The sequence below is a fragment of the Leucoraja erinacea genome, chromosome 34 (assembly GCF_028641065.1).
Source record: "Leucoraja erinacea ecotype New England chromosome 34, Leri_hhj_1, whole genome shotgun sequence".
Classification (NCBI taxonomy): domain Eukaryota; kingdom Metazoa; phylum Chordata; class Chondrichthyes; order Rajiformes; family Rajidae; genus Leucoraja; species Leucoraja erinaceus.
The window spans coordinates 9648122-9674266 of NC_073410.1; the positions used below are offsets into that span (position 1 = coordinate 9648122).

General features: G+C 38.7%; 1 protein-coding gene across 3 annotated transcripts in view; it reads left to right on the top strand.

The window, feature by feature from the left end:
- Positions 1 to 26145, top strand: part of LOC129712985 (serine-rich coiled-coil domain-containing protein 2-like) — a 336356-nt gene that overhangs the window by 280159 nt on the left and 30052 nt on the right. For 2 of the 3 annotated variants that reach the window (XM_055661817.1, XM_055661818.1), the window contains exon 11: positions 6116 to 6200. The exons of the other annotated variant lie outside the window; for it this stretch is intronic. In XM_055661817.1, coding sequence (XP_055517792.1) covers positions 6116 to 6200 — 85 coding nt within the window. The remainder of the gene's footprint in view (positions 1 to 6115; positions 6201 to 26145) is intronic. 3 annotated transcript variants of the gene reach the window in all.

Consider the following 26145-nt stretch of genomic DNA (forward strand, 5'->3'; position numbering starts at 1 on the left):
AAAGATTTGTCTTATTCCAGATGGCTACAGTGCCTGGGGATTTTGTTTCACTTTGTGTAAAGCTACTTTGATAAGAAGCATTTTGTTTGATATACTAGTGAATTCAACATTAAGTACTGAAATTTACCCGGCAGACATTTCACTGGAGCAGGAAAAGGAAGGAAGGAAGGTGATATGAGTGCATCAGTTAGAGATAACATAAATGTTATAAGAAAAAGAATCGTACAGATATAGTGGATTGCCAATTCTAATGAATTGAGCTAAAAGGTAAGGGATTTACTATCCTAATAAAGATATTTTCTGCAACATCAAATAGTTGGAGAGGAATTGCAGAAAGAAAATGGAAACAAATCCAGGCACATATTAATAACTGTAGCAGCTTTTAAAACTCACTATAAATCAATAAGCAGATAAGAAATAGTTGTGTCAGGAGAAAAAGGAATTGAGTATTTCTGTACTTTCACTGAGTATACATCAGATAGAGAAATATCATGACTTGTCTTTATCTAACTGATAATGAACAAGAGCAGCCAAAAGAAGTAAGACAGCGAGCATCTGTAATGTAGTAAGCACAGCTTGGTAATGTTCAACATTAAGTTTTAGAGTGACATGCAAAGGAAAGTGATGAGTTCATTGAAGTTTTCATACTAAGAAGAACTGTTGGAGAAGAGTGAGAGAAGAAAATGGTCCCAGAGACAGGCATTTTAGGCTTAAAGATAGGAAATACTTTGAGATATAGTGGTTACAAGAAATTGGGAACTGTAATTTTGTGGCATAATAAATAAACTAGTTGCAAAAGTGCAATCCCTGTATGATAAATGTTCAATACCAAATGTATTAAGGGCAATGGGCAGGTGTGCAGACTTAAATCTCTCCACAGCTATGATTAATTGAGTGGCAGAATATAATTTAAATGCCCACGTTCTGTGGATTTGACGATTTTTTTTCTGATATCCACTCACACATACTCAAGGATGTTAGGCAGGAGAGGGCAGGGCAACAATTTATCTTTCAGAATCTATTTGAAAATAAAACCTAGAGAAAATAGAGATTTAAAAATAATTTGCACAGATTTTGAAAGGTTAGTCAACTTTCTCATTTTGCACAGATTTCTTATGTAACATCTACAAAGTAGATGGCAAGTATTATCTCAGGAATTAAATCAAAGAATCAATAAACAAAGTAGTTGTCATATGCTTGGAATGCCTTTTTTTTGAAGTATAACACTGCTCAAGCAAAAATGAGCATTATGGAATCAGGCCAAACTGCTAAATGATATGCAAATCTGTTGAAAATAGAAATGGAAGCTAAGGGTAAAGTCTAGATATCGAGATTTAGAAGATCAACTTTTAGACGCAAGAACCTCGTTTCAAAATTTGTAGCTGACTCCAAATGGGAGTTGAAATTAGTTAACTTGGAAAAAGCAGAATTCTTCAACATATCATTGAACAACTTGCTGACTCAGTAGTTATGCGTTAAATGAACTCTAAGGGAAACATCTTCTACAGGAGATTTTAAAATGTGAATGAAATTGTGGAGCAAAAGGATTCTTTCATAAAAGTGAACAAATTACTTTAAGCAGCATTGTAGGTCAGCAGAGTGATGCAAAATGCAAATTAAACACTGGGATTCAAAAGGACTGAAGTTTTGTTGAATTTGTTTAGGAAACTGGTCATTTAAATTATTGTGCATAATTTTTTTTTATTGTACACCATAAGCATGCTGGAGAAAGGTGACAGTATTGAGTGGGTACAGTTATCAAGTTCAACGGGGAAGGTTTCTTATCCCTTTAGAAACAGATTTAGAAGGGGTTTAAAGTTATAAATAGTTATGACAAGATAGCTGTAAATGCAAATTGTCCCTAGAGTGTGTAGGATAGTGTTAATATGCAGGGATTGCTGGTCGACGCGGACTTGGTGGGCCGAAGACCTTATTTCCACTCTGAACCTTTTAACTAAACTAAAATCGTTGCTGCATTTTCCTGCACTACCTCTATACGTTTTCCCTTAAAAATCACTCCATCTGTGTTTGAATAAACATGATGAACGAACCTCCACTTTGGGTGACCTGCAGGTCGGAGAATTCCAAAGATTCATATTTCCCATGAATGAAAATAAATTGACTTTATCCCAGTCCTAAATAATTAATCCCTTAGTTTATTGTGATCTGTGATTTCTACATATTTACAATGAATTGCCTTGGAAGTGAAGCAATTGTTAGAATGGGATGAATTGCAGCAACTAATTTATCCACATCTCAGAAGGGAAAGACCAATTGATTGATTAACTTTTGTGTTGGTGAATGTGATGAAGTTACTGTTAAAAATTGCTTACTGATCGAGTCAGAGAGCAGTGCAGCATGCAAACAGGATCTTCGGCCCAACTCAATCATGCTAACCAAGTTGCCTGACAGAGCTGTTTGCCGTTGCCTGGGCACGTCCCTGTACCCTCCAAACATTTCCTATCCATGCACCTGTCCCAAGTGCCTTTTAAATGTCATAATTGTACCCACCTCTGCAGCTTCTTTCATCTAAATACATCTTAAATTTATTGTGAGCATCTGCCTACATCACTTTCTTAGCCAGTGCAATCACCCGTGGCTGAAAGAATTCTCCCTGAAATTTCCATCAAATTTTCCACCTCTAACCATAAATCTATCCTCTCTAGTTATAGTAATAGACACCTCTCCTAGAGGGAAAGCTTCTTACTATCTATCATATCATCCAGCTGCCACTCAATGGGACATTCCAGCTTGTAATTAACTGACTTATGCCTTCTGCTCATTTTAAATAAAGTTATACATTTGTCGTAGTCCAGTTATTTAGCAGCTTTGCTGCAGCCAAATACACTGAAAAATTCTGTCAAATCCCCAGTTCTCCTCCTTTCTTTTTGGTCATAATTTAAGATACATCTCATCAGGTGGTGGGGAATTATCTACTTTTATGTGCTTTGTTCGCGACTGTCGCCAAAGTTGAGCAATCTTCAGAGTGCAGGCTTTGTGAATGATGGTATGTCGGGACCGTGAGATCTTCTCAACACTTGTCTTTGTTTCCTGAATCAATTAGATATCTGATGGGTCTTTTGACATTTTTATAATTCAATACTGTCAGGGAATAGAGACTGTACAGGCTCAGCATTGGTTTAGAGTGTGGTTTGTAATTAGCATTGGATGGATATTTCCAGTATTGTAGTTAATTGGATAAATTAAGTTAAAGACTTTACATCGATATAAGTAGTATTTATAATTTAATAATGTGTATACCATGATAATTATTCTTTAATTAAGCGGTGGGGGTAACTAGGAGATTAATATAAGGGTTTTTCTTTCTAGTTGGAATACATTTGAAAAAAAGGGGCTCTATATTTAAAATTAAAGACGTGGCAGGAGAACTCATTCACGTGTTGTTTGAGCTGTTGCATTAGTAAACTCCTGGGTGGTCCGTGCAGTTTTTGGGTGAAGACAACTGCAGGAATTTCCACTGGTTTACCTGCTGGAGCACCAGCTTTGGAGCCTGAGTGATGGCTGGAGTCACAAGAGCGCGGAAAATAGGGTTGGCCCATTTTTGCAGATGATCACCCCACACTTAAGGAAATGCAATCAGAACGGAATAGATGAACATGAAACAGCAGATGGGAGGCAGCAGACAGGTAGTCTAGAAAAGCTGAAAAAGCAACCTTCCAGAAATATTATTTAATGTGGAAAATGGTGGAAGTGAATATTTATCTGGGGAAGGCAGCCCACATCTTCTGCCTAAAGAGAGAGGGGAGAAGATGGAATAACTGGTGTGTAAATGGTCCTTGATTATGTTGGCTTATTTCCTGAGGCAACGTGGTGTAGATGGATTCAGTGGAGGGAAGACTAGTTGGTGTGAGGGACTGGCTACATCCACAACTCTCTACAATTTATTGCGGTCTTCTGCAGGGCAGTTGCCAAATGAAACAGTATTGCATCCCGACAGGATGCTCTCTATGGTGCATCCGTAGAGGTTGGCAAGACTCATTGGAGACCTGTAAAACTCCCTTGGTCTTCTGAGGAAGTAGAGGCATTGGTGTGTTTTCTTGACAGTAGCATTAATGTGGTTGGACCAGGACAAATTATTGGTGATTTTTACCACCAGGAGCTTGAAGGTCACAACCATCTCCAGTTCAGCACCATTAATGCTGACTGAGCTGTTTACAGAAGGAATTGAAGATGCAGATTTACAAGGAAAATAAACAAAGTTCTGGAGTAACTTAGTGGGCCAGGCAACATCTCTGGCGAACATGCATAGGTGACATTTGGGGTCGAGACCTATTCTGTGGTTGTTGACAAACTGGCACTAACTCAAGTCTATGCCCGCAAGATGCCTGTATATCCTCTCAGGCTAGAGAATGACTTGAAGAGGAGCAATAAGAAGAATGGCTAAACAACTAATGTCTTTGAGTCTCTAGATCTGTCTGGTCACATCTTATTCATCACCAGGAATAGAGCAAATCACAATATTGAGAAGAGTTTTTTGGACATGATTATATAATGTAGAAGGTGAAATGAATCCTAGGATTATAATCATGTTGTACAGGGTGGGAAAAAGTGCAGAAAGACAGCGTCTCATGCAACGATTTATCATGAATTTGTGATTGTGGTTAAATCTCATGCTCTGCGTCTATGGGCAATTCAACATATAAAGCAGGGAGTATTTCTTAATGCAAAGGTTGAACTGCAGCTTGGTCATATTGTCAGGAAGCGACTGAGATCAGAACACAGGACCTCAAAGATGCTGAAAGGATAAAATAAAGTTCGGTGGTACACAAAAAAGCTGGAGAAACTCAGCGGGTGCAGCAGCATCTATGGAGCGAAGGAAATAGGCAACGTTTCGGCCCGAAACGTTGCCTATTTCCTTCGCTCCATAGACGCTGCTGCACCCGCTGAGTTTCTCCAGCTTTTTTGTGTACCTTCGATTTTCCAGCATCTGCAGTTCCTTCTTAAACAAATACAGTTCGGTATTTTGTATGTGCTGAAACGGATTGAAGGTCTTTCCTAATTTGAATCAATTTTATAATAATTGTTGAGGATCAGTAGCTTGATGCTTTTTCAGTTTTTATTGTTCTAGTTTCTACAGTTGTGTCACAGAATATTTGTTATAATTTGTTGTCCTTGCACTATGGAACATGGCATTTTCAGAAATTCACTCAAGAACCGAATAATTTGGAAATCCCCAGTTTGCTGTCATCGGTTCCCCTGTTATCGTATACAACCTTTCATTGTCATCTCCAAAACTCTATGAATTGACAATAATGATGCATTTATAAACTGATATCACTAAAATATCCTAAAAATGTGGTGATTTTCCTCATAAGGTCTTATAGTATTTTAACAACTTATATCAGCAATATTGTAGAAAATATTTGGGACATAAAATAATTAATTCTCTATATACATATTTAAATTTGTTTAATTGTATATTTCAATAGTTCGACCGGTTGTTTAGGTTGTTTCAGCTTCTGAAAAAATCTATATGTTTGAATATTAACAGCAAACTATTTAAGATACATTAAAAATGGTGCTTTTTATTTTTGTATTACTGTCTGAAAATTCAGTGTGAATGATTAGTTAATATGACAACATCACTGTTGTTAGATACCTAGATTCAGATGCCAGTAATTGATTGGACCTGGCATTAGATAAATACAGGCTATTGAGATCATCAGATCTTTTCAGGTAGCTATCTTCAAAATCAGTAAAGAGTACCATCACTTCATCCCGATTATTTGCTCATAAAGTGAATTCTAAGGTACAAGTTTTGACATTGCACAATTATGTTGTGGGGAGGGAATATTATTGTTGCTTCTACTTTATATAAAGACTATCCTGATAGAATGACATACAACAACTTTAAAAAATAATGTGATAACTGATTCCTCCACAGTATGTTTTGATGTAAATGATCAAAGCAGATCTGCTAGAAATTCTAGACGTTTGCAAGCTGTCTGACTAGTTCTTGGGAGTCCCATTTCTGCTTTCACTTTGTGTCTGATTCTGTCCAATTGATGCAGCTTTTCCTGACATAATGTGTGTTTGTTTCTTTTTTTTTTTGTTTTCACCTTCTTCCCTCCCCCACTCCTTTTCTCCTGCACAGGCTGGGCCTTCTGCTCCATCCTCCTCTCCCTTGCAGGCCACGTTCCATGGCAACCCAGGTCCTGTCCAGCAGCATCGCCGACAGAGTGAGTGTAACACTCTACAGTCAGACTTACACAGCACTGCCAGAGATACAGCATGAAATCTCTCTTACTTTGACATAGTTAAAGCTCTGGCACTCTTATATAGGTTTCTATATATAAAAAAAAACAAATCCAACTTTCACATTGTGTTCTTGCTTCTCAAAAATTGATTGATGTTTTGTTATTAGTTCTTTCAAAAAAGTCATTTAGTATAAGTCTTTGCTAACAATGTCATCATGCCATATGTTGTAAGTTATTCTAGTGAAACCATACAATTCCCTTGAAATCGGGAGGAATTATCTCTTCATACAAAAAAAATATTATTTTCAGCTTTAAGACAAGTAAGCACTTAGCTACTTTTACTCATGCAACTAACTGCATCCAATTCTTCAATTCTTTTGACTTAAATTGTTTATGAACATTCCTAGGCATGCTTGATATAAGATATGTACATGATGTATGATTCGTTATAGGGTTATACATACCTGGGGAGCACTTACAATTAATCTGGTAAAAGTGCATGGAGTTCACTAGTTGCATTTTAAGCCCTGCAAAAGATATGCAAGGCACTCGCATTGTTAATTATAAATGAATTTGAATCTTCTAAGTTGAGGAAAACTTTAATGAATCCTCAATAAGTTCAGTGTTAGTGACAGTTTTAGAACTTGGTAAATCCATTGTGCAGTGAGATAAGTAGATGGTCATTAACCTGTGTAATAGAGTACTGTCTTTGAGGTTTCCTCCACTGTGATTGAAAAGTTATTGAGCAGTTGAAGAACAGAGCACAGTATGAGGCTTTGACATCTTTAGCAACAAAATAACCTAACAGATGAATTGAGAAATGGGCTGTCAGTTTATCTAGTGTATAAACTTAAGATGCTCTCTGCAAGGTCTCAACTCTAATAAATCTCAAGGTTACTGTTCATTGAAGCACTGGCAACAAATGGGTTCAATAGTAAATAGCCATCAAGATTATTGATGTTGTAAAGAATGGGACAGTCAGGAATGTATAAAATGTTACCATTACTTTAATGATCCTGCAGTTTACAAAATCTGCACAATCTCAACACATTACTGTACCGCAGTGCATAAAATATACATTAGGCACAGTATGTATATTCTAGTTTTTTCACTCCACTTATGAATCCATGATAAGGACTATTTTTTGCATGAGGGCTTGCAATATTGTTAAATATGGATTTTGTATAATCTTCCATGGCACTGATCAGATGAACATGACCTGGACTCCTTGTTAACTTAATTAAAAGGATAACATTGCAAGGTTGGTGCTATAATGAGCATTACATGCAATGGGTATGAAGCATGCCACAAGATAATCCATTGATTCCAGAAAAAATTGAGATGGTTATTATTGGTTGTTCCATGTCCTTCCATCTTATATTGCAGAGATTGTCAAGCTAATAGTTTAAATTGGTTAGCTAAAATAATTTCTGCTCACTCTTATATTTTGTTGATGACTTCTTCAATATTTGTAACTAAGGAGATTTTCTTCTGCTTGGCCAGTGCCTTCCCTCGCAGCTGAAATTCATCATTGTTGTGCACACTTTCGACCTAGAAATACATATAATTACTGAGTTTGTTTGTTTTAAAGAATTTGAAATTTACTGCGATGCACATCTGCCATAACGTAGCATAACCACACTATTAAGTGTTTCTGTCCATTCTCTGTGGTTTCTTAGTTGAGATCATGATTATGTATATTCTGCATTATTCATGTTGCTTCTCTCCTGAGTTAGTCCGACTGGCATCCATTTGTCTGATATCTCTGGTGCATTTTCTCCTTCTCTCCTTTTATTTTTTCAGTTACCAGCTGTTAAGGTCAGTTAGCTATAGAATTTTGTTTCTTTGTCATCCATGGAAGCAAATTATAACAATTGTCGAGTCCATGCCATTAAATCCTTGAAATTACCACTGACCAGCCAGGTAAATACTCTGGAGATAGAACAGGTCAAAGGCTGGATATCTTGGGGCAGGCAATTCACTTCTGATATCATAAAAACGTTCCACCACCTGCAAGGCATATTTCAAGCATATACCAGAGTACTCTGCAGTTACTTGCATGAATACATCAATGGGATTCAATATTAAACATCCCACTTGATGGGCATGCTGAGCATTTGTTTCCTGATCATTTGTTTCCTTCACTGAAGCATAATAGCTACATTGTGTACAATCTACAAAATGCAGTGCAGGTATTTATTTAGGCTGAGCTAGATAAGCTGAGATAAATATGGTCCCAAACCCAACACTTCCAACATCAAGAAAGATATGGGTGTCAGTGGCATAAGAATGCCACCATAGGTTCCCCTTCAAGCTGCACATAACTTTCTCTTGGAAATTTATCGCCATTCTTACATTGTTGCTCGGTTTTGGTCCAAAATCTCCAAACTAACAATTTGTGGTTGGACCTTTTATCAGGATTGTACCAGTTCAAGGCAGCAGCTCACGATTACACTCTCATGGGAGTTAGAGTAGATACACAAATGCTGGCCTAATCAGGACCACCCTCATCTGGGGAAATGAACGCATTTTTTTGGGGGTAAAAATAAGCATTGTAGTGTAAGTTTCCATCAGCGGTGCTGGTTTTTTTGTGTGATGGTACGCAATGTACCACAGAACAGCACCTCCAGAAAGTTGAATATTATTATTTTGTTTTCCAGACATGTATGTTTATATGGTACCTTTTTATCTACAAAAAAAGTATTGGCCTCCAGCAGTTGTGTAAGGTACTATCCTTCAATGATGCGAGCCTACATAACTAACTATAAAAGGGATAAATAGTAGAATGCTTATTAACACAGATAATTGATGGTGAAGAAAAGGTACTTTTAAGGTGGTGGATGACCCAAGCATTCAAATGATGTTGAGATTCACTCAGGAAGTGCAGAGAATGGGCAGTTATATAAAAACATTCTTTCACAAGCAGATTAATCTGTCTCGATGGGCAAAGCAGATCTGAGGACTAGAGGATACAGCAATCCTTGCCTCGCCAATGCATTCACCAACAAGGCCGAATGGCTAAGTGGTGCGTAGCTCCCACATAATTACTGATATTATTTATGATGCCACTAATAGAAATCAAACTGTTTCAAATACATAATTCTATGAAATCATTTCTTGGATACTTACTGTCCAGGGTAAAAGACCTGGTTTTTATACCAGTTCTTTGTTGTGAAATGTTCTTCAGGTGTCATAGCTTTTTGTTTGAATCTCCCATCGCACCTTATGAACCAAGGGAATTTGGTTTTAGCATGAATTTCTTTTACATATACTTAAAAAAAAAAAAAGTGATTTACTATGTTGAGCATAAAATCTACTATAAAGTTTGAAAATCTCAGCCCATTTTTTCAGTTATTTTGGCGCAGTTCCTTAAATCACCCATTTTTGTACATTTGTACTTTAAATTTCAGAATTTTGTCATTCTATAGAAAAAAATAAGTGCAGCCATGGCAGGAAGTAAGTACTTTAGCACAGAAATGGGAACTTTTTGACACCTCTCCAACCTGCTTAAATTTGCGGTTATCCTTTGGGTATGTATCGCTGACACCTGCTACCTGTGTTCAGTATTTAATCCATCAGGGTGGAATAAAGCGCGGTCAAAACTCATGCGGCAGCACAACTTCTATTGTGTTGAAGCTAATAAAACCACAACTACCATAATGTAAACATTATAAACAACGTAAGACACTGTAGTTACACAATATAATGTTGCTTGAAAATACTGCACACCATAATAAAGTGCTGTGCGCCGTTACAGCCTTTGTGTTTTGATGATGTTGCACAGCTCTTAATTCTTAACTGTTACTCCAGCTCCCAATAATTAAGTCCTATTCCGAAAGCAACTCACCCGGGCGATCAAGCAGAGTAATAGGCCATGTATGTACTGATTAATCTAATCTCTTATTAGTTTCTCTGCAACCAGTCTAGTTTTGTCCCAGACCATTTCCCCCCACCCCTCTTCCTTTTTTATAATACAATAAATTGACGCTATGGAGATCGATTGTCCCTTCCAAATCAAGTTTCTTTCTAATAAAGCTGTGCACTCTAATTCAATTAATCCCATGACATTGATTATCATGGAGAAGTTGTGATGAGGAAGACTTTGGCCCTATCAAAACCTGGATAAATTGTTTTCAGCCTCTAGAAAGACCAGAGGCAGTCAGACTGCAGAGTCTTTGTGGAGAGAACGCATGATGGTCATTACATCCTTGGGTTAACCTTGTCTGTGAAATACAGACAATTCTTCCAGTCAGATTTATTTAAAAAGAAATATTGCTTTAAAAAATGCTCCATTCTATCCAATTACATGCTGGCTGGAACTTCTGATCATTGTTGGTCAATTTGGAGGTCAATACATGTCTTGCTGAAGTTGTCTGCCTATAGTTCTGAGTATGTGACTGTTGAATAAGTTCTGCATTATGATTTAATTTTGAAAATTGTGCCTACAATTTGAGTTGGGTATAACATTTGGAATGTGGTATAAACAAAGTCCAAACCTACTAGGAGACCCATCATCTCATTGTCATATCTTTTGCAAAATGGCTTCTCTACTTTCTTTCATAAAATAGGCATTCTGACAAGTAATTAAGTGTTATGAAGATAATGATTTCTCAGACCATTTTTTTTAACATATTAGCATGGTGATAAAAGAAACAAAATCAACAAACTGCAGATGCTGTAATCTGGAATAATACCAGAAAATGATGGAAACATTCCGCAAAGAGACATCATCTGTGGAAGGAGAATATTTCAGATTGAAATATCCTTCTTCAAAATATATACTGTAAATGGGCTGGGACAATCAAATGAATAAATTGAGTAACCCCTCACTCCTCCTCTAAAGCAATCTCTTTCCTTAAAAAGTAATCTCACCAAGGCCTCTGTAATAAAACAAATATTTCCTTTGCCTTAATTGCTGTTAATGTGATTAATGATTTGTAAAATTCTATTATAGTCACGTGTTTGTATTTTCGATGTGAGTGTCATGTACGTCTATTTTACTACCTATCATTTTTAGAGATCCTTAGGCTTGGACTTTACACAAGTCTCTCTGTTCTTCAATATCCCCTAAAGCCCAGCCACTAATTGTGTCTGTCCTCCTTTTATTATTTCTCACATGCATCATCTTCACACTTGACACAATTAAATTCTATCTGCTGTTGCATTGCCATTTTACCTCCTGATCAATGTCAACCTGTAACCTGCGATTGTCCTAACATTCAATAACCTTTTTTGTGTCAACTGCAAGTTTACCTATTACATTCAAGTTCATTTGTTAATGTTAAACAGACAGTAAGTGTCCCAGCACTCATTCATGTGCTGCACTGTGGGTATCAGGCTTCCAACCACTAAGAGAACTCTTCATAATCACCTCTACCTCCGATTGCCAAACTAATTTTGGATCCTATTTCCTCTGAATCTCACGGGCACTAACCTCTACTTCAGTGCAAGAGGCATCTATGCTATGGAGACAGCATGATCATTCCACTAGTCTATTAGTTAGGGCCACTACTTGTAGACTTCCAAACTAAAATGCTCACAGAGCGTGGATATCTAGATTAGTTCTGGGATAAAAGAAGCACTTGAGGAAAGCTATGCATTAAATGAAATCGCATGAGAGAGAACAAGAGAGAATGTTAAAAATCGAGAAAGAACACAGTGAAATTGTAAGATCATTATGGGAAGACAATTCGGTTTTCTGCAGCTTATAATGTAATGGAGTGAAATTAATTTTGAAAAATGTAAAACTTGATTCAAATTCTGTTAGGGTCTTAAATATTTTGATGTTTAACATTTTTCTGCAACTGATGAAACTTCCAACAACCTGGTCATCATAACTCCATTAAAATAAGTAGGAAAGAACTGCAGATGCGGGTTTACATTGTAGATAGACCCAAAATGCTGGAGTATTTCAGCGGGACAGGCAGCATCTCTGGATAGAAAGAATGGGTGACGTTTCAGGTCGAGATCAGTCTGAAGAAAGGTCTCGACCTAAAACATCACCCATTCCTTCCATCTAGAGCTGCTGCCTGTCCCTCCCGCATTTTGTGTCTATCTACAACTCCATTGAAACCAGAGCAAAGAGGTTACAAACCAAAACAGACAGCCAAGGTATAAATGTTGTGTCGCAGCTTGCAGCCAAACGAAAGCACAGCCATCAGTGCAGCAATATTAAATATCTGAACCTAACTGTTGAGTTTTCAGAAAAATGATTGGAGAAACAGCGCAGGAGGAGAGAGATTAAAAGAAAAACTACGGGAGAAAAAATCTGCTAGTCTAATAATTACAAACTAATAAGTAACTCTACATGTTCATAAAGATTTCAACAGAATTAATAATGGAAGAAAGATGATAGTGTTGTTTAAGAGGCTTTTAGATGGCACATGGATGTGAGAAATGGGATATAGATCACATGCAGGCAGAAAGGATTTGTTTAGTTTGACATCATGTTCCACACAGACTGAGCAGGTCATGATATACAGTGCCCTCTATAATGTTTGGGACAAAGACCCATCATTTATTTATTTGCCCCAGTACTCCACAATTTGAGATTTGTAATAGAAAAATCACATGTGGTTAAAGTACACATTGCCAGATTTTATTAAAGGGTATTTTTATACATTTTGGTTTCACCATGTAGAAATTACAGCTGTACCAAAGCATACCACCTCATCTGTGAAACACGATGACAGGGGTGTTATGATCTGGGCATGTATGGCTGCTGAAGGTACTGGCTCACTTATCTTCATTGATGATACAACTGCTGATGGTAGTTGCATAATGAATTCTGAAATGTATAGACATATCCTATATGCTCAAGTTCAAACAAATGCCTCAAAACTCATTTGGCGACTGCTCATTCTACAGCAAGACAATTATCCCAAACATACTGCTGAAGTAACAAAGGAGTTTTTCAAAACTAAATAAATGGTCAATTCTTGTGTGACCATGTCAATCACCTGATCTGAACCCAATTGAGCATGCCTTTTATATGCTGAAAATAGAAAACTGAAGGGGACTAGCCCCAAAAACAAGCATAAGCTAAAGATGTTTCAATACAGGCCTGGCAGAGCATCACCAGAGAAGACACCCAGCAACTGGTGATGTTCATGCTTCAGGCAGACTTCAAACAGTCATTTGCATGCAAAGGATACGCAATAAAATACTAAACATGACTACTTTAATGTACATGATATTGCTGTGTCCCAAACACTTTGGTGCGCTGAAATGGGGGGACTATGTACAAACACTGCTGTAATTTCTACATGGTGAAACCGAAATGTGTAAAAATGGCCTTTATTAAAATCTGACAATGTGCACTTTAACCACATGTGATTTTTTTCTATTATCTCAAATTGTGGAGTACAGAGGCAAATTAAAAAAATTATGGGTCTTTGTCCCAAACATTATGGAGGGCACTGTATCAAAGAAGGTACACTCCTCGTTTGAACAATAAAGACAGAAAAAGCCCTTTGCTTATGTCTAATATATATTGAATTTGTTGTTTAATATATAATCAGGCTACTGCAGTATAGCTGCTGTAAATATCTGTGATTTATATAAAATACATGAGTCATACAAAGAACTGCTGATCAAACAGCATTTTCATCCTCGTATCTACTGCAGTGGCACAGACAGATAAATCATTGTGCATGGAGGAAGTGACATTCTGATTATTAACTTTACATTATAGAACAAAACAAACAAAAATAAATGGATTTTGTTAGCACATTTCATAACCTATATTTGTCGTATTGAAGTGTGATGGAGGAAATTGTTGATTAGTGAATCTTTCAATAATATCCACAATGAAGGATGAGACCGTTATCTTCACAATCCATTCACAATTGAAACCCCCGCATCAGTACCGAATTCTCACAAAATATCCAACTAGATTGGTCATCAATTCTCTGATATCACTAAAGTGCACAACTTTCTGATTGCAAGAGATGGCTCAATTCCTGTGTCTCTGCCCTCATCTTTCATCCCACCAACCTCCGCATCAAGCACATAATCCTCCGACATTACTGTTTCTTCCAACGTGATCTCAGCACCAGCCACATCTTCCTTCTCCATCCCTTTCTGCCTTCCACAGAGACTACACGCTCTGCAAATCCTTGGTTCACTCATCACTTCCCACCCAAACCACCCCATCCCCAGGTACCATCCCCTGCAACCGCAGAAGATGTAACACCTGTCCCTATACCTCCTCCCTCGCTTCCATGCAGGGACCCCAGCTGTCCTTCCATGTGTGCCTGAGGTTCATGTGCACCTTCTCTAACTTCATACTTACTTTTTTGTCCCGGGCCAGTGTGAGTCCATACGCAAACTGAAGGAACAGCACCTCATATTCCCCTTGGATGGCTTACAATCCCGACGGTATGAACATACAATTCTCCAATTTTAGTTAATCTCCAACAAACCCCCCTCCTCCCCCCACCATCTTTCTTCCACCCACCCCACTCCTGTGCCGCACCTGGACTCGCACCGATTTTTCCATTTCCCCATCACCTACATTCCTTCCTTTGGCTTCACAATTTGCAACACTTCAATTGTTTTATTTTACATCTTTTATGTATCTCTGGCCCTATAAACCCCTTTCCCTCACCTGTGTGCACCCATTACCTGCCACATGCTGTCTTGCCCCTCTCTTCCAGCTTTCTTCCGCCCCACCGTCCCCCCACAATCATTCTGAAGAACAGTCCCAACCCAAAATGTGACCTATGTTCCCCAGAGATAACCGAGTGGCTCCTGAACTTTGTGTCTCTTTTTTTGTAAACCAAGATTTGCAGTTCCATGTTTCTACAAGAGAAGTACTTCTCGGAGCTACAGCCAGCATTGCAGGGAGGCAAATATGGTCAGAAAAACAATTGTAATGAATGACCAGGTAATTATTTTAATAGCACTAGGAAGAAAGAATGAGTATCCCCAGTTGATTCTGGAATAATGTCAACGCCCTCAGCATTGCAGGTAGTATATCAAATGAATGGTTGGGTAGAATGGTGAAGCACCTAGTGGAGCTGCTGCCTTATATAACATTAGCGACCCAGGTCGTCTTCTTGCGTATGGTGTGCACAGCCTAAAGTTGAAGGTCAACTTTTCTATTTGATCCAATTGTGTGTGCACGTCGGGTTGATTGCAGGGTCGAAACAGGGTGGATGACGTGAAGGTTGCAATCTCCCACCCCAGCGATCCAGGTCAATCCTGCCCACTGGTGCTGTCTGTGCGAAGTTTGCATGCTCTTCTTTTGACCATGTGTCTCCCCCAAATATTCCAATTTCCTCCACATCTCAGATATGGGCAGTTGATTGATTAATTGATGAGTGTAAATTTGGTGTATAGATGTGTGGTACAATTTGGTGGGGGTGTGAATGATGGAAAAATAGAGAGAATAAAATGGGACTAGTGTAAGTGGATGCTTGATGGCCAGTATGAATGGTGTTTTGAAGCATTTTCTATGCTCGATCACCATGACCTAGTACCTATAACAACATTGAACTAAAGATAGACACAAAAAACTGGAGTAACAGGCAGCATCTCTGGAGAGAAGGAATGGGTGACGTTTCCGGTCCAGAGATGCTGCCTGTCCCGCTGAGTTACTCCAGCTTTTTGTGTCTACGGTTTAAACCAGCATCTGCAGTTCTTTCCTACAGAATATTGAACTAGCTTGCTTGGGTATTCATGTTAAAATCCTGGTGTGCTGCTTCACCGTACCATGTTCCGGCTCCTTTTATTGATTGTTCCCAACCCCTACACCCTGTCATATTTGCATCTCAACATTTGAACTAGAAAATAGATTCTTCATGGGGGCAAGTTGTAACATATTATCACTGGGCCAAAGGCATGGAATCACATAGTTCTTGAGACAACAGCATGGAAGAATAATGCTTCCACTGCTTTTTGTGATTGGTCCTGCTGAGAATTGACAAGGCAACAATTCAGCCAGTTATAAGATTGCTGCATATCTGGCACAGGTACTGCTTAATAAGCCTGAGTGATAATTATCTATGATTTCATGGTTTGTCATAAGCTCACAATTGGCACTGTTTATAATAGAGATGTTAAAAATAAAAATACTTACACGTTTGAATTAAATCACAGATGTTCCTCATTCCACATTTATGATCATTATTATTAAAAGTCAAATAAGATCCAAGTCCAAATGCTGATTCATAGTTTAATTTTTCATAAAGGCCAACAATTCCTCAGATCTTTATTACACAATTACTCTTATCATATTCTCCAAATCGCTACTTATTCACAAGGACTGTTATGTATGGCTTCTTTCATTCTATAGTGCAGCAAATGTGCGCTATGAGTATGACTGCATTATTTTCAAGGTATACTGCCTCTAAATATCAAAAACCTATGGACCTGTGTTCAAATCCTTACTGGTGCTGATTTAACTTATTTCTAAATGAGGTAGTAGTGTTATACTCCATTTAATCTCTGACTCCATTTATGCTGAAATCATGGTTATATTCGATGCACACCATTGACAGCTGGAGAAAGATATACTTTGCCTTATTCAAACTCTTAGATTGCAAAGATAATATATAAGAACTCTTGCACCGTATACAATCTTCAAGACATGAGTTGAATAGTTTTAGTCAGACTTTTAGTCTTGTATTTGTTCTCTGTCCCATACTTGGCATCTCTCCTTGTTTTTGTTGTTTCATGGTTCTCTGTGCAATCCCGAGTTCTTGTGCTGTTCAGTATTTAGTGAGGAGTTAAATTCTATTCCTCAGATTCATCTCCTTCCTATTCCTTCTGATTCTTTCCAGTGAAATAGTATAGATTGCTAGTACAGTCCAAATCCAGCCAATAGTGGTCATCTTCATCCCATAGCCTATTGGTTGCCAAAGTACCATCTCTGTTTTCAACTTCAATTGAGTAGTATCCTAGTTATTGATACTGTGTCAATTATATACAGAGATTTGTGGAATTGATTGCATAGGCAAGGACCTTGTTCACAACATGGGGCCCATGACCAAGCCTTGCCATTTAGGTATTTGTGTCTTAAACTAGGCCTTTAGTTATTTTCTATTACCAATACAGCAGAAGCCTGTTGCTGAAGACTTGGGTGGAATTGGAGATGTCTTACGGCAAACCCATTGTTTCTTATCTCACTGCAACCACATGTCCACTGTCTTATACCTTTCAATTTATCCAGTCTTGGTAAAATAAACTAACTTCCCAGGCTGCTGTATACTGAATCTCGGTGAGTGTTACTTACAAGTGTTTAAGAAAGAACTGCAGATGCTGGAAAAATCGAAGGTAGACTGTGTGCTGCTGGAGAAACTCAGCGGGCGAGGCAGCATCTATGGAGCGAAGGAATAGGTGACGTTTCGGGTCGAGACCCTTCTTCAGACCTGTTACTTACAAGTGTTGTCCCTTAGCTCTTACTGGTTTAGTTCATCCTGAAATCAGTCATTCCAGGAGCACAGTTGGGGTTGCATTCTGACAGATACAGTGAGTGCCGTGCTTTGCTGGTGACCAACAGAGATTGCCTCTGGCTGGCTGTAATATCAGTCTCCTTGTTTGTATTTTGTTGACATTCATAGACCACTCACCAATCCATATGCGGGAATCTGTAAATGGGTGTTATGGCAATGTATGCTGTTCGCTTTCCTATTTTGTGATGGTTGTTTTAATCCTTTGAACACTGCACATAGCCTGGAAGGCAAAGTAGCTTCTGAAATGTGACTGGTGCCATAGAGTCCCTGATTTCTGCTTCTGATACAGCCTTGCACTACAGCAGAGTCACATAGGCATGTAGCACAGAAACAGGCCTTCACCCCAACTCATCCATCACAACCAAGTGTATATTAATATGCAGTTGTTGTCTCTCAGTAACAACTTCCCCAACTACTTGTAATATTGTTAATTGGCCCAATTAAATTCCTGTCATCTGGTCCATTATCCAGCAGAGGTGGGAAAGATTGGGGTTTGCAGCCTCTGAACCAGAAGCCCTTGAGTGGGTGTGCATATTTTCAATTCAGACAATGTGCCAAAGGAGGAATTCTGACATTTTTTTTTACAGTCACATTTTAAATAATTTCTGAACATGTAACTTTTTTGAGGATGGTAAAATTGACCAATAATTGTCCAGTGAGAAATAGTCAAACAAACAATACTGAATTTCAGATTAAATGCGGGAGGCCAATCTATACGCGCCAATGCAGGCACACGTCTAATTCTAACCAATAACTTGAAAACACTGCTGTGTGGAATGATCAAAGCATTTTGATTAATGTACTACTAGTAGTTTTAATTGAAAGTGAAGATAAATAATCCCAAGATAGTCACAAAAAGCTGGAGTAAGAGCATCTCTGGAAAGAAGGTATGGGTGACGTTTAGGGTCAGGACCCTTCTTCAGACTGGTCTCGACCCGAAACGTCACCCATTCCTTCTCTCAGAGATGCTGCCTGTCCTGCTGAGTTACTCCAGCTTTTTGTGTCTATCTTTGTTTTAAACCAGCATCTGCAGTCCCTTCCTACACATAAAAATCCCAAAATGATTATCTTGGTAACCAACCTAACCAATAATTTATATCTAAATTATGTGTGGTATTCTAATTGAAAACCTTAATTATTAAGATTTAGACACTACAAAAATAGAATAAAACATCCAATGATTTGATTTTGCTGGAATTGAAACATTGATAAATAAGAAAAATGAAGAACGTGCATATGCTGAAATGAATTGTCTAAAGGCAGTGTACCAAAAATTCAGGAGATGAAGAGATTTGTACGCTTGTTAAAGATAGTTGACCAGTGTCTGCTGGCTCAACGATTATCATAGGTGCTCTTGACATCATAAATTCCCCATTATTTTTGCTGTATTTCCAATAGCTATAACCGTAGACTATGAGCCTTCATTTTAACTTGTGGATCACTGATTAATTGCCATCAGAATCAGTATCAGAAGTCTTTCAGAAATCTAAGTCAATCTAATGAACAAAATGTCATCATAAGGGTAATTAAATCCTGACCATTATTTCTATGAATTATATATTTTTTTGAAAAGCTTTCTTCTGAAGTCCACTCAAATTATTTCATTATTTTTTATACCTTTTAATCCAACATGTATAAATAAATCCAATGCCAAGTCAAGATCTACGGGCACTTGCATGGGTCCAAGCAAAGCCTGCCTTTTGTTGGGTACATCAAATATTCTCAGTTCCAGGCATACACTGGCCCTATCCCCAAACCCTATCTCCACTCCATTGACGACTGCATTCTGGCTACCTCCTGCACCCATCCAGAACTCATGGACATTATTAACTTCTCTACTAACTTTCACACTGCACTCAAATGCACCTGGACCAAGTCTCATATCTCCCTCCCCTTTCTTGATCGCACTATCTCCATCACACAAGATAGACTATCGTAAACGTATATTACAAACCTACTGACTCCCACAGCTATCTGGACTATGCTTCTTCCCACCCTGCCTCCTGCAAAGACTCTATCCCCTACTCCCAATTCCTCCATCTCTGCCTCGTATGCTCCCAAGGTGAGATGTTCCATACCAGGACATCTGAGATGTTCCCATTCTTTAGGGAATAGGGGTTCCCCTCTTCTATCACAGATGAGGCTCCCACACGTGCCTCCTCTGTATCCCATAGTTCCATTCTTGCTCCCCCTCTCCCCAGTCGCAACAGGGACAGAGTCCCCCTAGTCCTCATCTTTCACCCAATCAGCTATGGCGTACAACACATCATCCTCTGACATTTTTGCCACCTCCTAAACGGGATACCAGCATGAATGTGATTTTTTTCCCTTGTATGAATAGCACAATGACAAAATACCCACATTATGGAGACCCTTCCTCGCTCAAACCCACGAACTCCTCCCCCAACCCTTACCATCCCAGATAGACGCAAAGTGCTGGAGTAACTCGGCAGACTGAATCAGTCTGAAAATCCCAACTTATCCATATTCTCCAGCGATGCTGCCCAACCCAAAACTGAGTTACTCCAGCACTTTGTGTCCTTTTGTGTATCAACCACCATCTGCAGTTGTTTGTTTCAAACTACGTACAATTATACTTTATAATTAGATCCTTTATTTGTCATTCAGACCTTACAGTCTGAACGAAATGTCGTTACCTGCAGCCATACATACAATAATAAACAACAGAACAGACAATAAACACAAATTAACATCCACCACAGTGAGTCCACCAAACACCTCCTCACTGTGATGGAGGCAAAAATCTTAGGGCTGCTGTCTCTTCCCTCCTCTTCTCCCTCTGCGCTGAGGCGATACCTCACCGGGCGATGGGAAGTCAGTCCCGCGGCTCACCGAGCTCCGCAAATGGGCCGGTTCAAACTCCGCGGCCCGGGGGTGGTCGAAGCTGCCGCCCTCCAGTCCAGCGGACGCAACTGTTGACGATGTCGTCCACTGGCCCGCGGCCGAACCCCGGACTCAGGCCGCCGCCGCCAGAACGCCGTCTCAGCCACCGGAGCACCATTCCAGCCCCGAGCCGGGTCGCCCTCACAGGAGCGCCTTTCACACGATTCACTTTATTCGGTTATAATGGACAATCGGCAATAATGGGTACCCTATGGTCCATTATAATGAGGTTTTATTATGGTTGCCATCCTATATAACTTGCATAACATGTTAGGTGTCATGCGTTTGTGCCCCAATCCAAAACTTATCTCTATATTATTGCACACACTGTTACCATCCTTCCCTACTGACGTTTCAGTTCTCTGCCCTGGAGCTTTGAATACAATCATCCTTTCTTCCAACACAGCACTGCTCTAGTTGATTTTATGAACAGGCCATCAGTTTGTCTTTATAAAGTATTATTTCATTTGTACTCGTTTCTTTTAAGTCGTGAACATAATTCACCACATTGTTGGCAATCTCCGCCATGTTTCAACATTTCTTGTAACTTAATCGCAAGTGGCCTGACCCACATCACAAACTACATTTACCTTAAGATTGAATATAAATGTTCCATCTCACACTCAGCAGCTGTTCGAATATGAACAATATTATAAATATAATTTTATGTTCGAGTATCCGCTAGTTCGTATTGATCTTGTTTATTGCACCGTACATACTTTGTAGAATGAAGAATGTTCAGGGGAACCCATATTAAAATGTAATTTTCAATCAATAATTTGATTTATTTCACCATATTTAATTTTCGTATAGGCCACTAGCTTTTCATATGTTCCTTTCACACGATTCAGTGCTGTCCTGTGCCACTAGCTTCATCTCTGATATCTGAGTAAAGTAAATGAAGATGTATCAGTCTAAAGTAAGGTCGGTATGAGCTTAAATATGTCACGTTCACGTACTGAATTTCTGATGTCTTTCACTGATTCCAGACTAATCAAGTCGCTTGTTTGCCAAGTGACCATTAATAGAGGAATATTATTGGAGGCTTCATTGTAAAGCAAAAGTTAGAGTTTACAATTTTCACCCCAGTCTTACTCTTTCCTCCTGTCTCCTGTTGGACAGAAGATACAAAAGCTTGAAAACATGTGCACCAGATTCAGGACCCCACCGTTATCAGACTGAATGGTTCTCTCGTAAAGTAGTTGTAGTCCTGACTCTCCAACCCATCTCATTGTGGGCCTTGCACTTTTCTCGGTAACTGTATTGTTATAATGCTATAATACTATATTCTGTGTGTTGGTATTTTTTCTCTTTGCTTCTCCTGTTGTATGGCTTAATTGTACTCCTGTAAAGCAAGTTTTGACTGGATAGCACGCAAATAAACTTTTCACTGTATCTCAGTACACGTAACAATAATAAACCAAACCTATCTATCCTAGAGTAAAGTTCATTGGAGCAGAAAATTCAAAATCAAAACTTAGAATAGATACCCAACATAAACATTTAGTTTACCTATTAGAGGTGTACATCACAGAAGTGTGCCTTCCCTCATGCCATGCCCATGCTGCCCATTTTGCCATCTGCATTAATCCCATTTGCCTGCAATCCGGCAAAATAATTAAACATGAGATTTAATTTTTGTTAAGAATGCTTGAATCCGTGCTTCAATAAAAGTCAAATTGATTTTATGGCTTATGCCTGCAGTTTTGCTACACCCTCGGCCATCTGTATTCACTGGATTATATTGCACTCAATTCTGGCAGTCGATATTACATTAAAAATGTACTATTGGTCAATGTTTTCAGAAAAGACATAATTACATACTTTGCTGTCACTGATAAATGACTATTCAAATAGAATTAAAATTTGCATTTTTAACATTACGTTTCATAGACATTAAGAGATATTTGGGGCCGACTAATTGGTAATCTAATCTAGCATTCAGTGAAGTTATTTGGAGAATAAATTGATGACTAGGAGAAATATAGTCGAGGTAAAAATAATGGGACAGAAATCTTTATAAGGCAGCATACTAAAATGAACTCAGACCTGCCAGTAATTAAAAGGATGACACAGGAGTGTAATCCCCTGTGGAACAATATTGGAATTCATTTACTGCCACTGTAGTTCAGCCTGTAGATGTATACCACAGCATAAGGCAAGTGTTCAGATGCAATTTTATCATTGCAGGCCAGGACAATTGGCAAGCTACAGACATCAATGTTGACAGTCCTATAACAGTGTTGTGCATGTGATAGGCTTGTAAACGACTATGAAATGTAGTGTAAATCCATCTTTAAAATAACAAGACGGAACATGTGTTACCAAAACTTCCCGTAAAATTCTTGCTCTTATTCATCATTTTCTCATTGTCAGCTGTTTGACAATGTTTCTTTGTCTTTCATTGTGTCTTGTTCTCTGTGCTTTTCTTAATCTTGGTTAAATGTTAGTTTGCCAATCATTTGTGTTCAAGCATTTCTGCCATATCTGCAAAATCCTTTTTTTCTGGTTTCCATGAAAATGATAAACGCTCATTGTCAAATTTTGAGTTTGTTAGACAGAAAAACTGGACATGTCAACTGAAATCGGACATATGGTTTGTAAGTATTGCTTTAACACCAAAGCTGCATCTTATGCTGCAAATTCCATTGAGCATCACTCCCTGCCTAATGTGAAGTGATTTGGCTGTACTTTGAGTTTAAAAAGATCGTGGCTAAACTTGAACTCCTGGTGAAGGATAATTCCCACCAACTAAGCCCACATACCACTGCCCCCACATCTCCCAGCTCCACAAATGAACCCTTAAACCAAGGAAACCCTTTTAGACATGCATGTTCCATCTTTTATTTGGACACTAAGAATCATAATGAAACATGCTCTGCAGTAATTTTAAGTCTAAAATGTGTTTCAAGGTTGCCGATCAATAAGTTCTTACCTTCATAACATTAAACAAATCTATAAATAACATTATTAAAAAGTTATGACACAACAAAAAATGATCTACACAACATCATCCCATTTTCCAGCACTTGATCCATAACCCTACTGACACTATTAAAATATGATGATTGTTTTTGTTTCTATTGCCCTCTCTGGCAATGAGTTTGAGAACCCTGCACTCTCTAGATTACATAAAATGGCGTCACCTTTCCTCTATTTTACCAATTACCAAGTCTATGTCCTTTGTATTTTGACACACATATTTCCTATGACAGAAAGAATTTCCCAGCCTATCCAACTTTTCCTCATAATTAATCATTTTTAGTCCTGGGCACCATTCTTATAAATTACCATTGCAGCATTTCCTGTACAATTATATATTTCCTGAACAATGGTGACCTGAATTGTATATAGTACTTGTGTTATACCTAAGTAGAATTGTACTCTTCTGTGCTTTAATACCACAATTTTCATGCTCTTATATTATATGTCTGACAATAAAATGAAGCATCCTTTTGCATTCTTAATTTGCTGATCCTCCTGTCCTCCCCAATTGTCCTGTCCTGTCCCCTTTCCTACCCAATTGACCAAATTGTTCATATCCTCCTGAGTTTGGAAGTTTTCCTCCTCCACTTGACAATTTTAAAATCATTTTTAGATTTCTTTATCTTGCTCACTAATTGAAGACAAAATCCATAATATAATCAGTAACCAGCAAGAGACCTAAGGGCCTATCCCACTATGGCGACCTAATTTGCGAGTTTAGAAGAGTTTGCGCCTGCCACAAATTCGCAGCATGGTCGACACGTGGTCCTAGAGGTCACTGTAACTCTTCTTCATGCTCGAGAGATGTTCCTGCATACTCGCAACCTCAGTTTGGTCGAAGAACATTTTTCAACGTGCTGAAACTTTTTTCCGCGAGTAAAAATTGGTCGGCATAGTTCTTTTGAACTCGTAGTGCAGTGGTAGTGGGGTCGCCATGTAGTAATAGGTAGTCGAGGTAGCCGTAGACAATCTCCATTGCTGACCGGGCATTGGGCATTGGCTCATTGGGGAAAAAAGAAATGCAAGTACGAGTTTTCAGAACAAAGTTAAAATTTGTCTGGCTTTTTAAAAGTGTCTCCACTCCTTCTTCCCCCCCCCCCCTTCTCTCCCCTTCACCCCCCCTTCTCCTCTCCCTAACCCCCCCCCCCCCCCCCCCCCCCCCCCCCCCCAAATGCAGACAGGGACTAGTGTAGCTGGGACATGTTGGCCAGTGTGGGAAACTTGGGCCGAAGGGCCTGTTTCCACACTGTATCACTCTATGACCCTATTCTCCTGTTTTACGTATTTTTATAACAAACAAATTAGTGACTTACCTTCCACCATTGTTCTCCTGACTGTTGTAAGAACCAACAGCATAGTGTTGAATGCAGAAAAATATTCTTAGAAATTTTTGCTGGCTTTAAATTACCTGATTTATTGAATTCAATTTCACAACCTGTTGTGTGATTTTGAACTTGAGACCTTTGGCTTGCAGGCCCATTCGCTACTATATACCATATGTTTTTGGGCTGTGTTCCAAATTACCAATCTGGGTGATAAAATAGTGGCTCTTTCCTCCCAGATTCTTGTAAGTTAAACAACTAAAATATCTACTTAAGAAGTTGGCGCTTTCAAGATATATTCTAGATTGTGGAAAAAGAACCAACTTTATCATTGGCCTCATCAACTACTTCATAACTCACAGAACTATAGTCCATCCCAAGAGACTGCCTGAAAAGATGTATTAGGTGGAATTCCATTAATTTTCTGCACTGGCAAGAGTGCTAGCAAAATATAAGGGCTGAGCAGTTAAAGAACGAGTTGCAGGTGAGAGATTCAGTTTTTTAGAGTGTCCATCAGAGAATACAATCAAGAATTGTATACAACCATACGCGCGACAAAGAACTATCTAAAATAGTTAATTTCCATTTTATTTTAAATTATGTGGCCTCTTAGTGATTAATCTGTGAATATCTAATAACATGGCAATTGCTAAATGTAACAGACAATAAGATTGTGGATGATGTGGGGTCTGTGCCACCAAATGCCCACATTAGATAATAATTACTTTGAGTATTTATAAAATATTGTCATAAAAGACTAGTATTTATTTCAAGCATTCATTTCAAGAGGGTTAGAATACAAAAACAGGGATGGAATACTGATCAGGCCGCAGTAGGAGTATTTTGAGCAATTTTGGGCACCATATCTGAGGAAGGATGTGCTGGCCCTGGTGAGGGTCCAGCCAAGGTTTACAAGAATGATCCAAGGAATGAATGGGTCAACTTATGATAAGTGTTTGACAGCACTGGGCCTGTACTCGCTGGAGTTTAGAAGAATGAGGGGTGACCTTGTTGAAACTTACCCAATAGTGAAAGGCTTGGATAGAGTGAATGTGGAGAGGATGTTTCCACTAGTCAAAGAGTCCAGATCTGGAGATCATAGCCTCAGAATTAAAGGTTGTTCCTTTCGGAAGGAGGTGAGGAGGAATTTCTTTAGTCAGAGGGTGGTGTATCTGTGGAATTCTTTGGCACAGAATGCTGTGGAGGCCAAGTCAGTGGATATTTTTTAAGGCAGAGATAGATAGATTTTTGATTAGTACA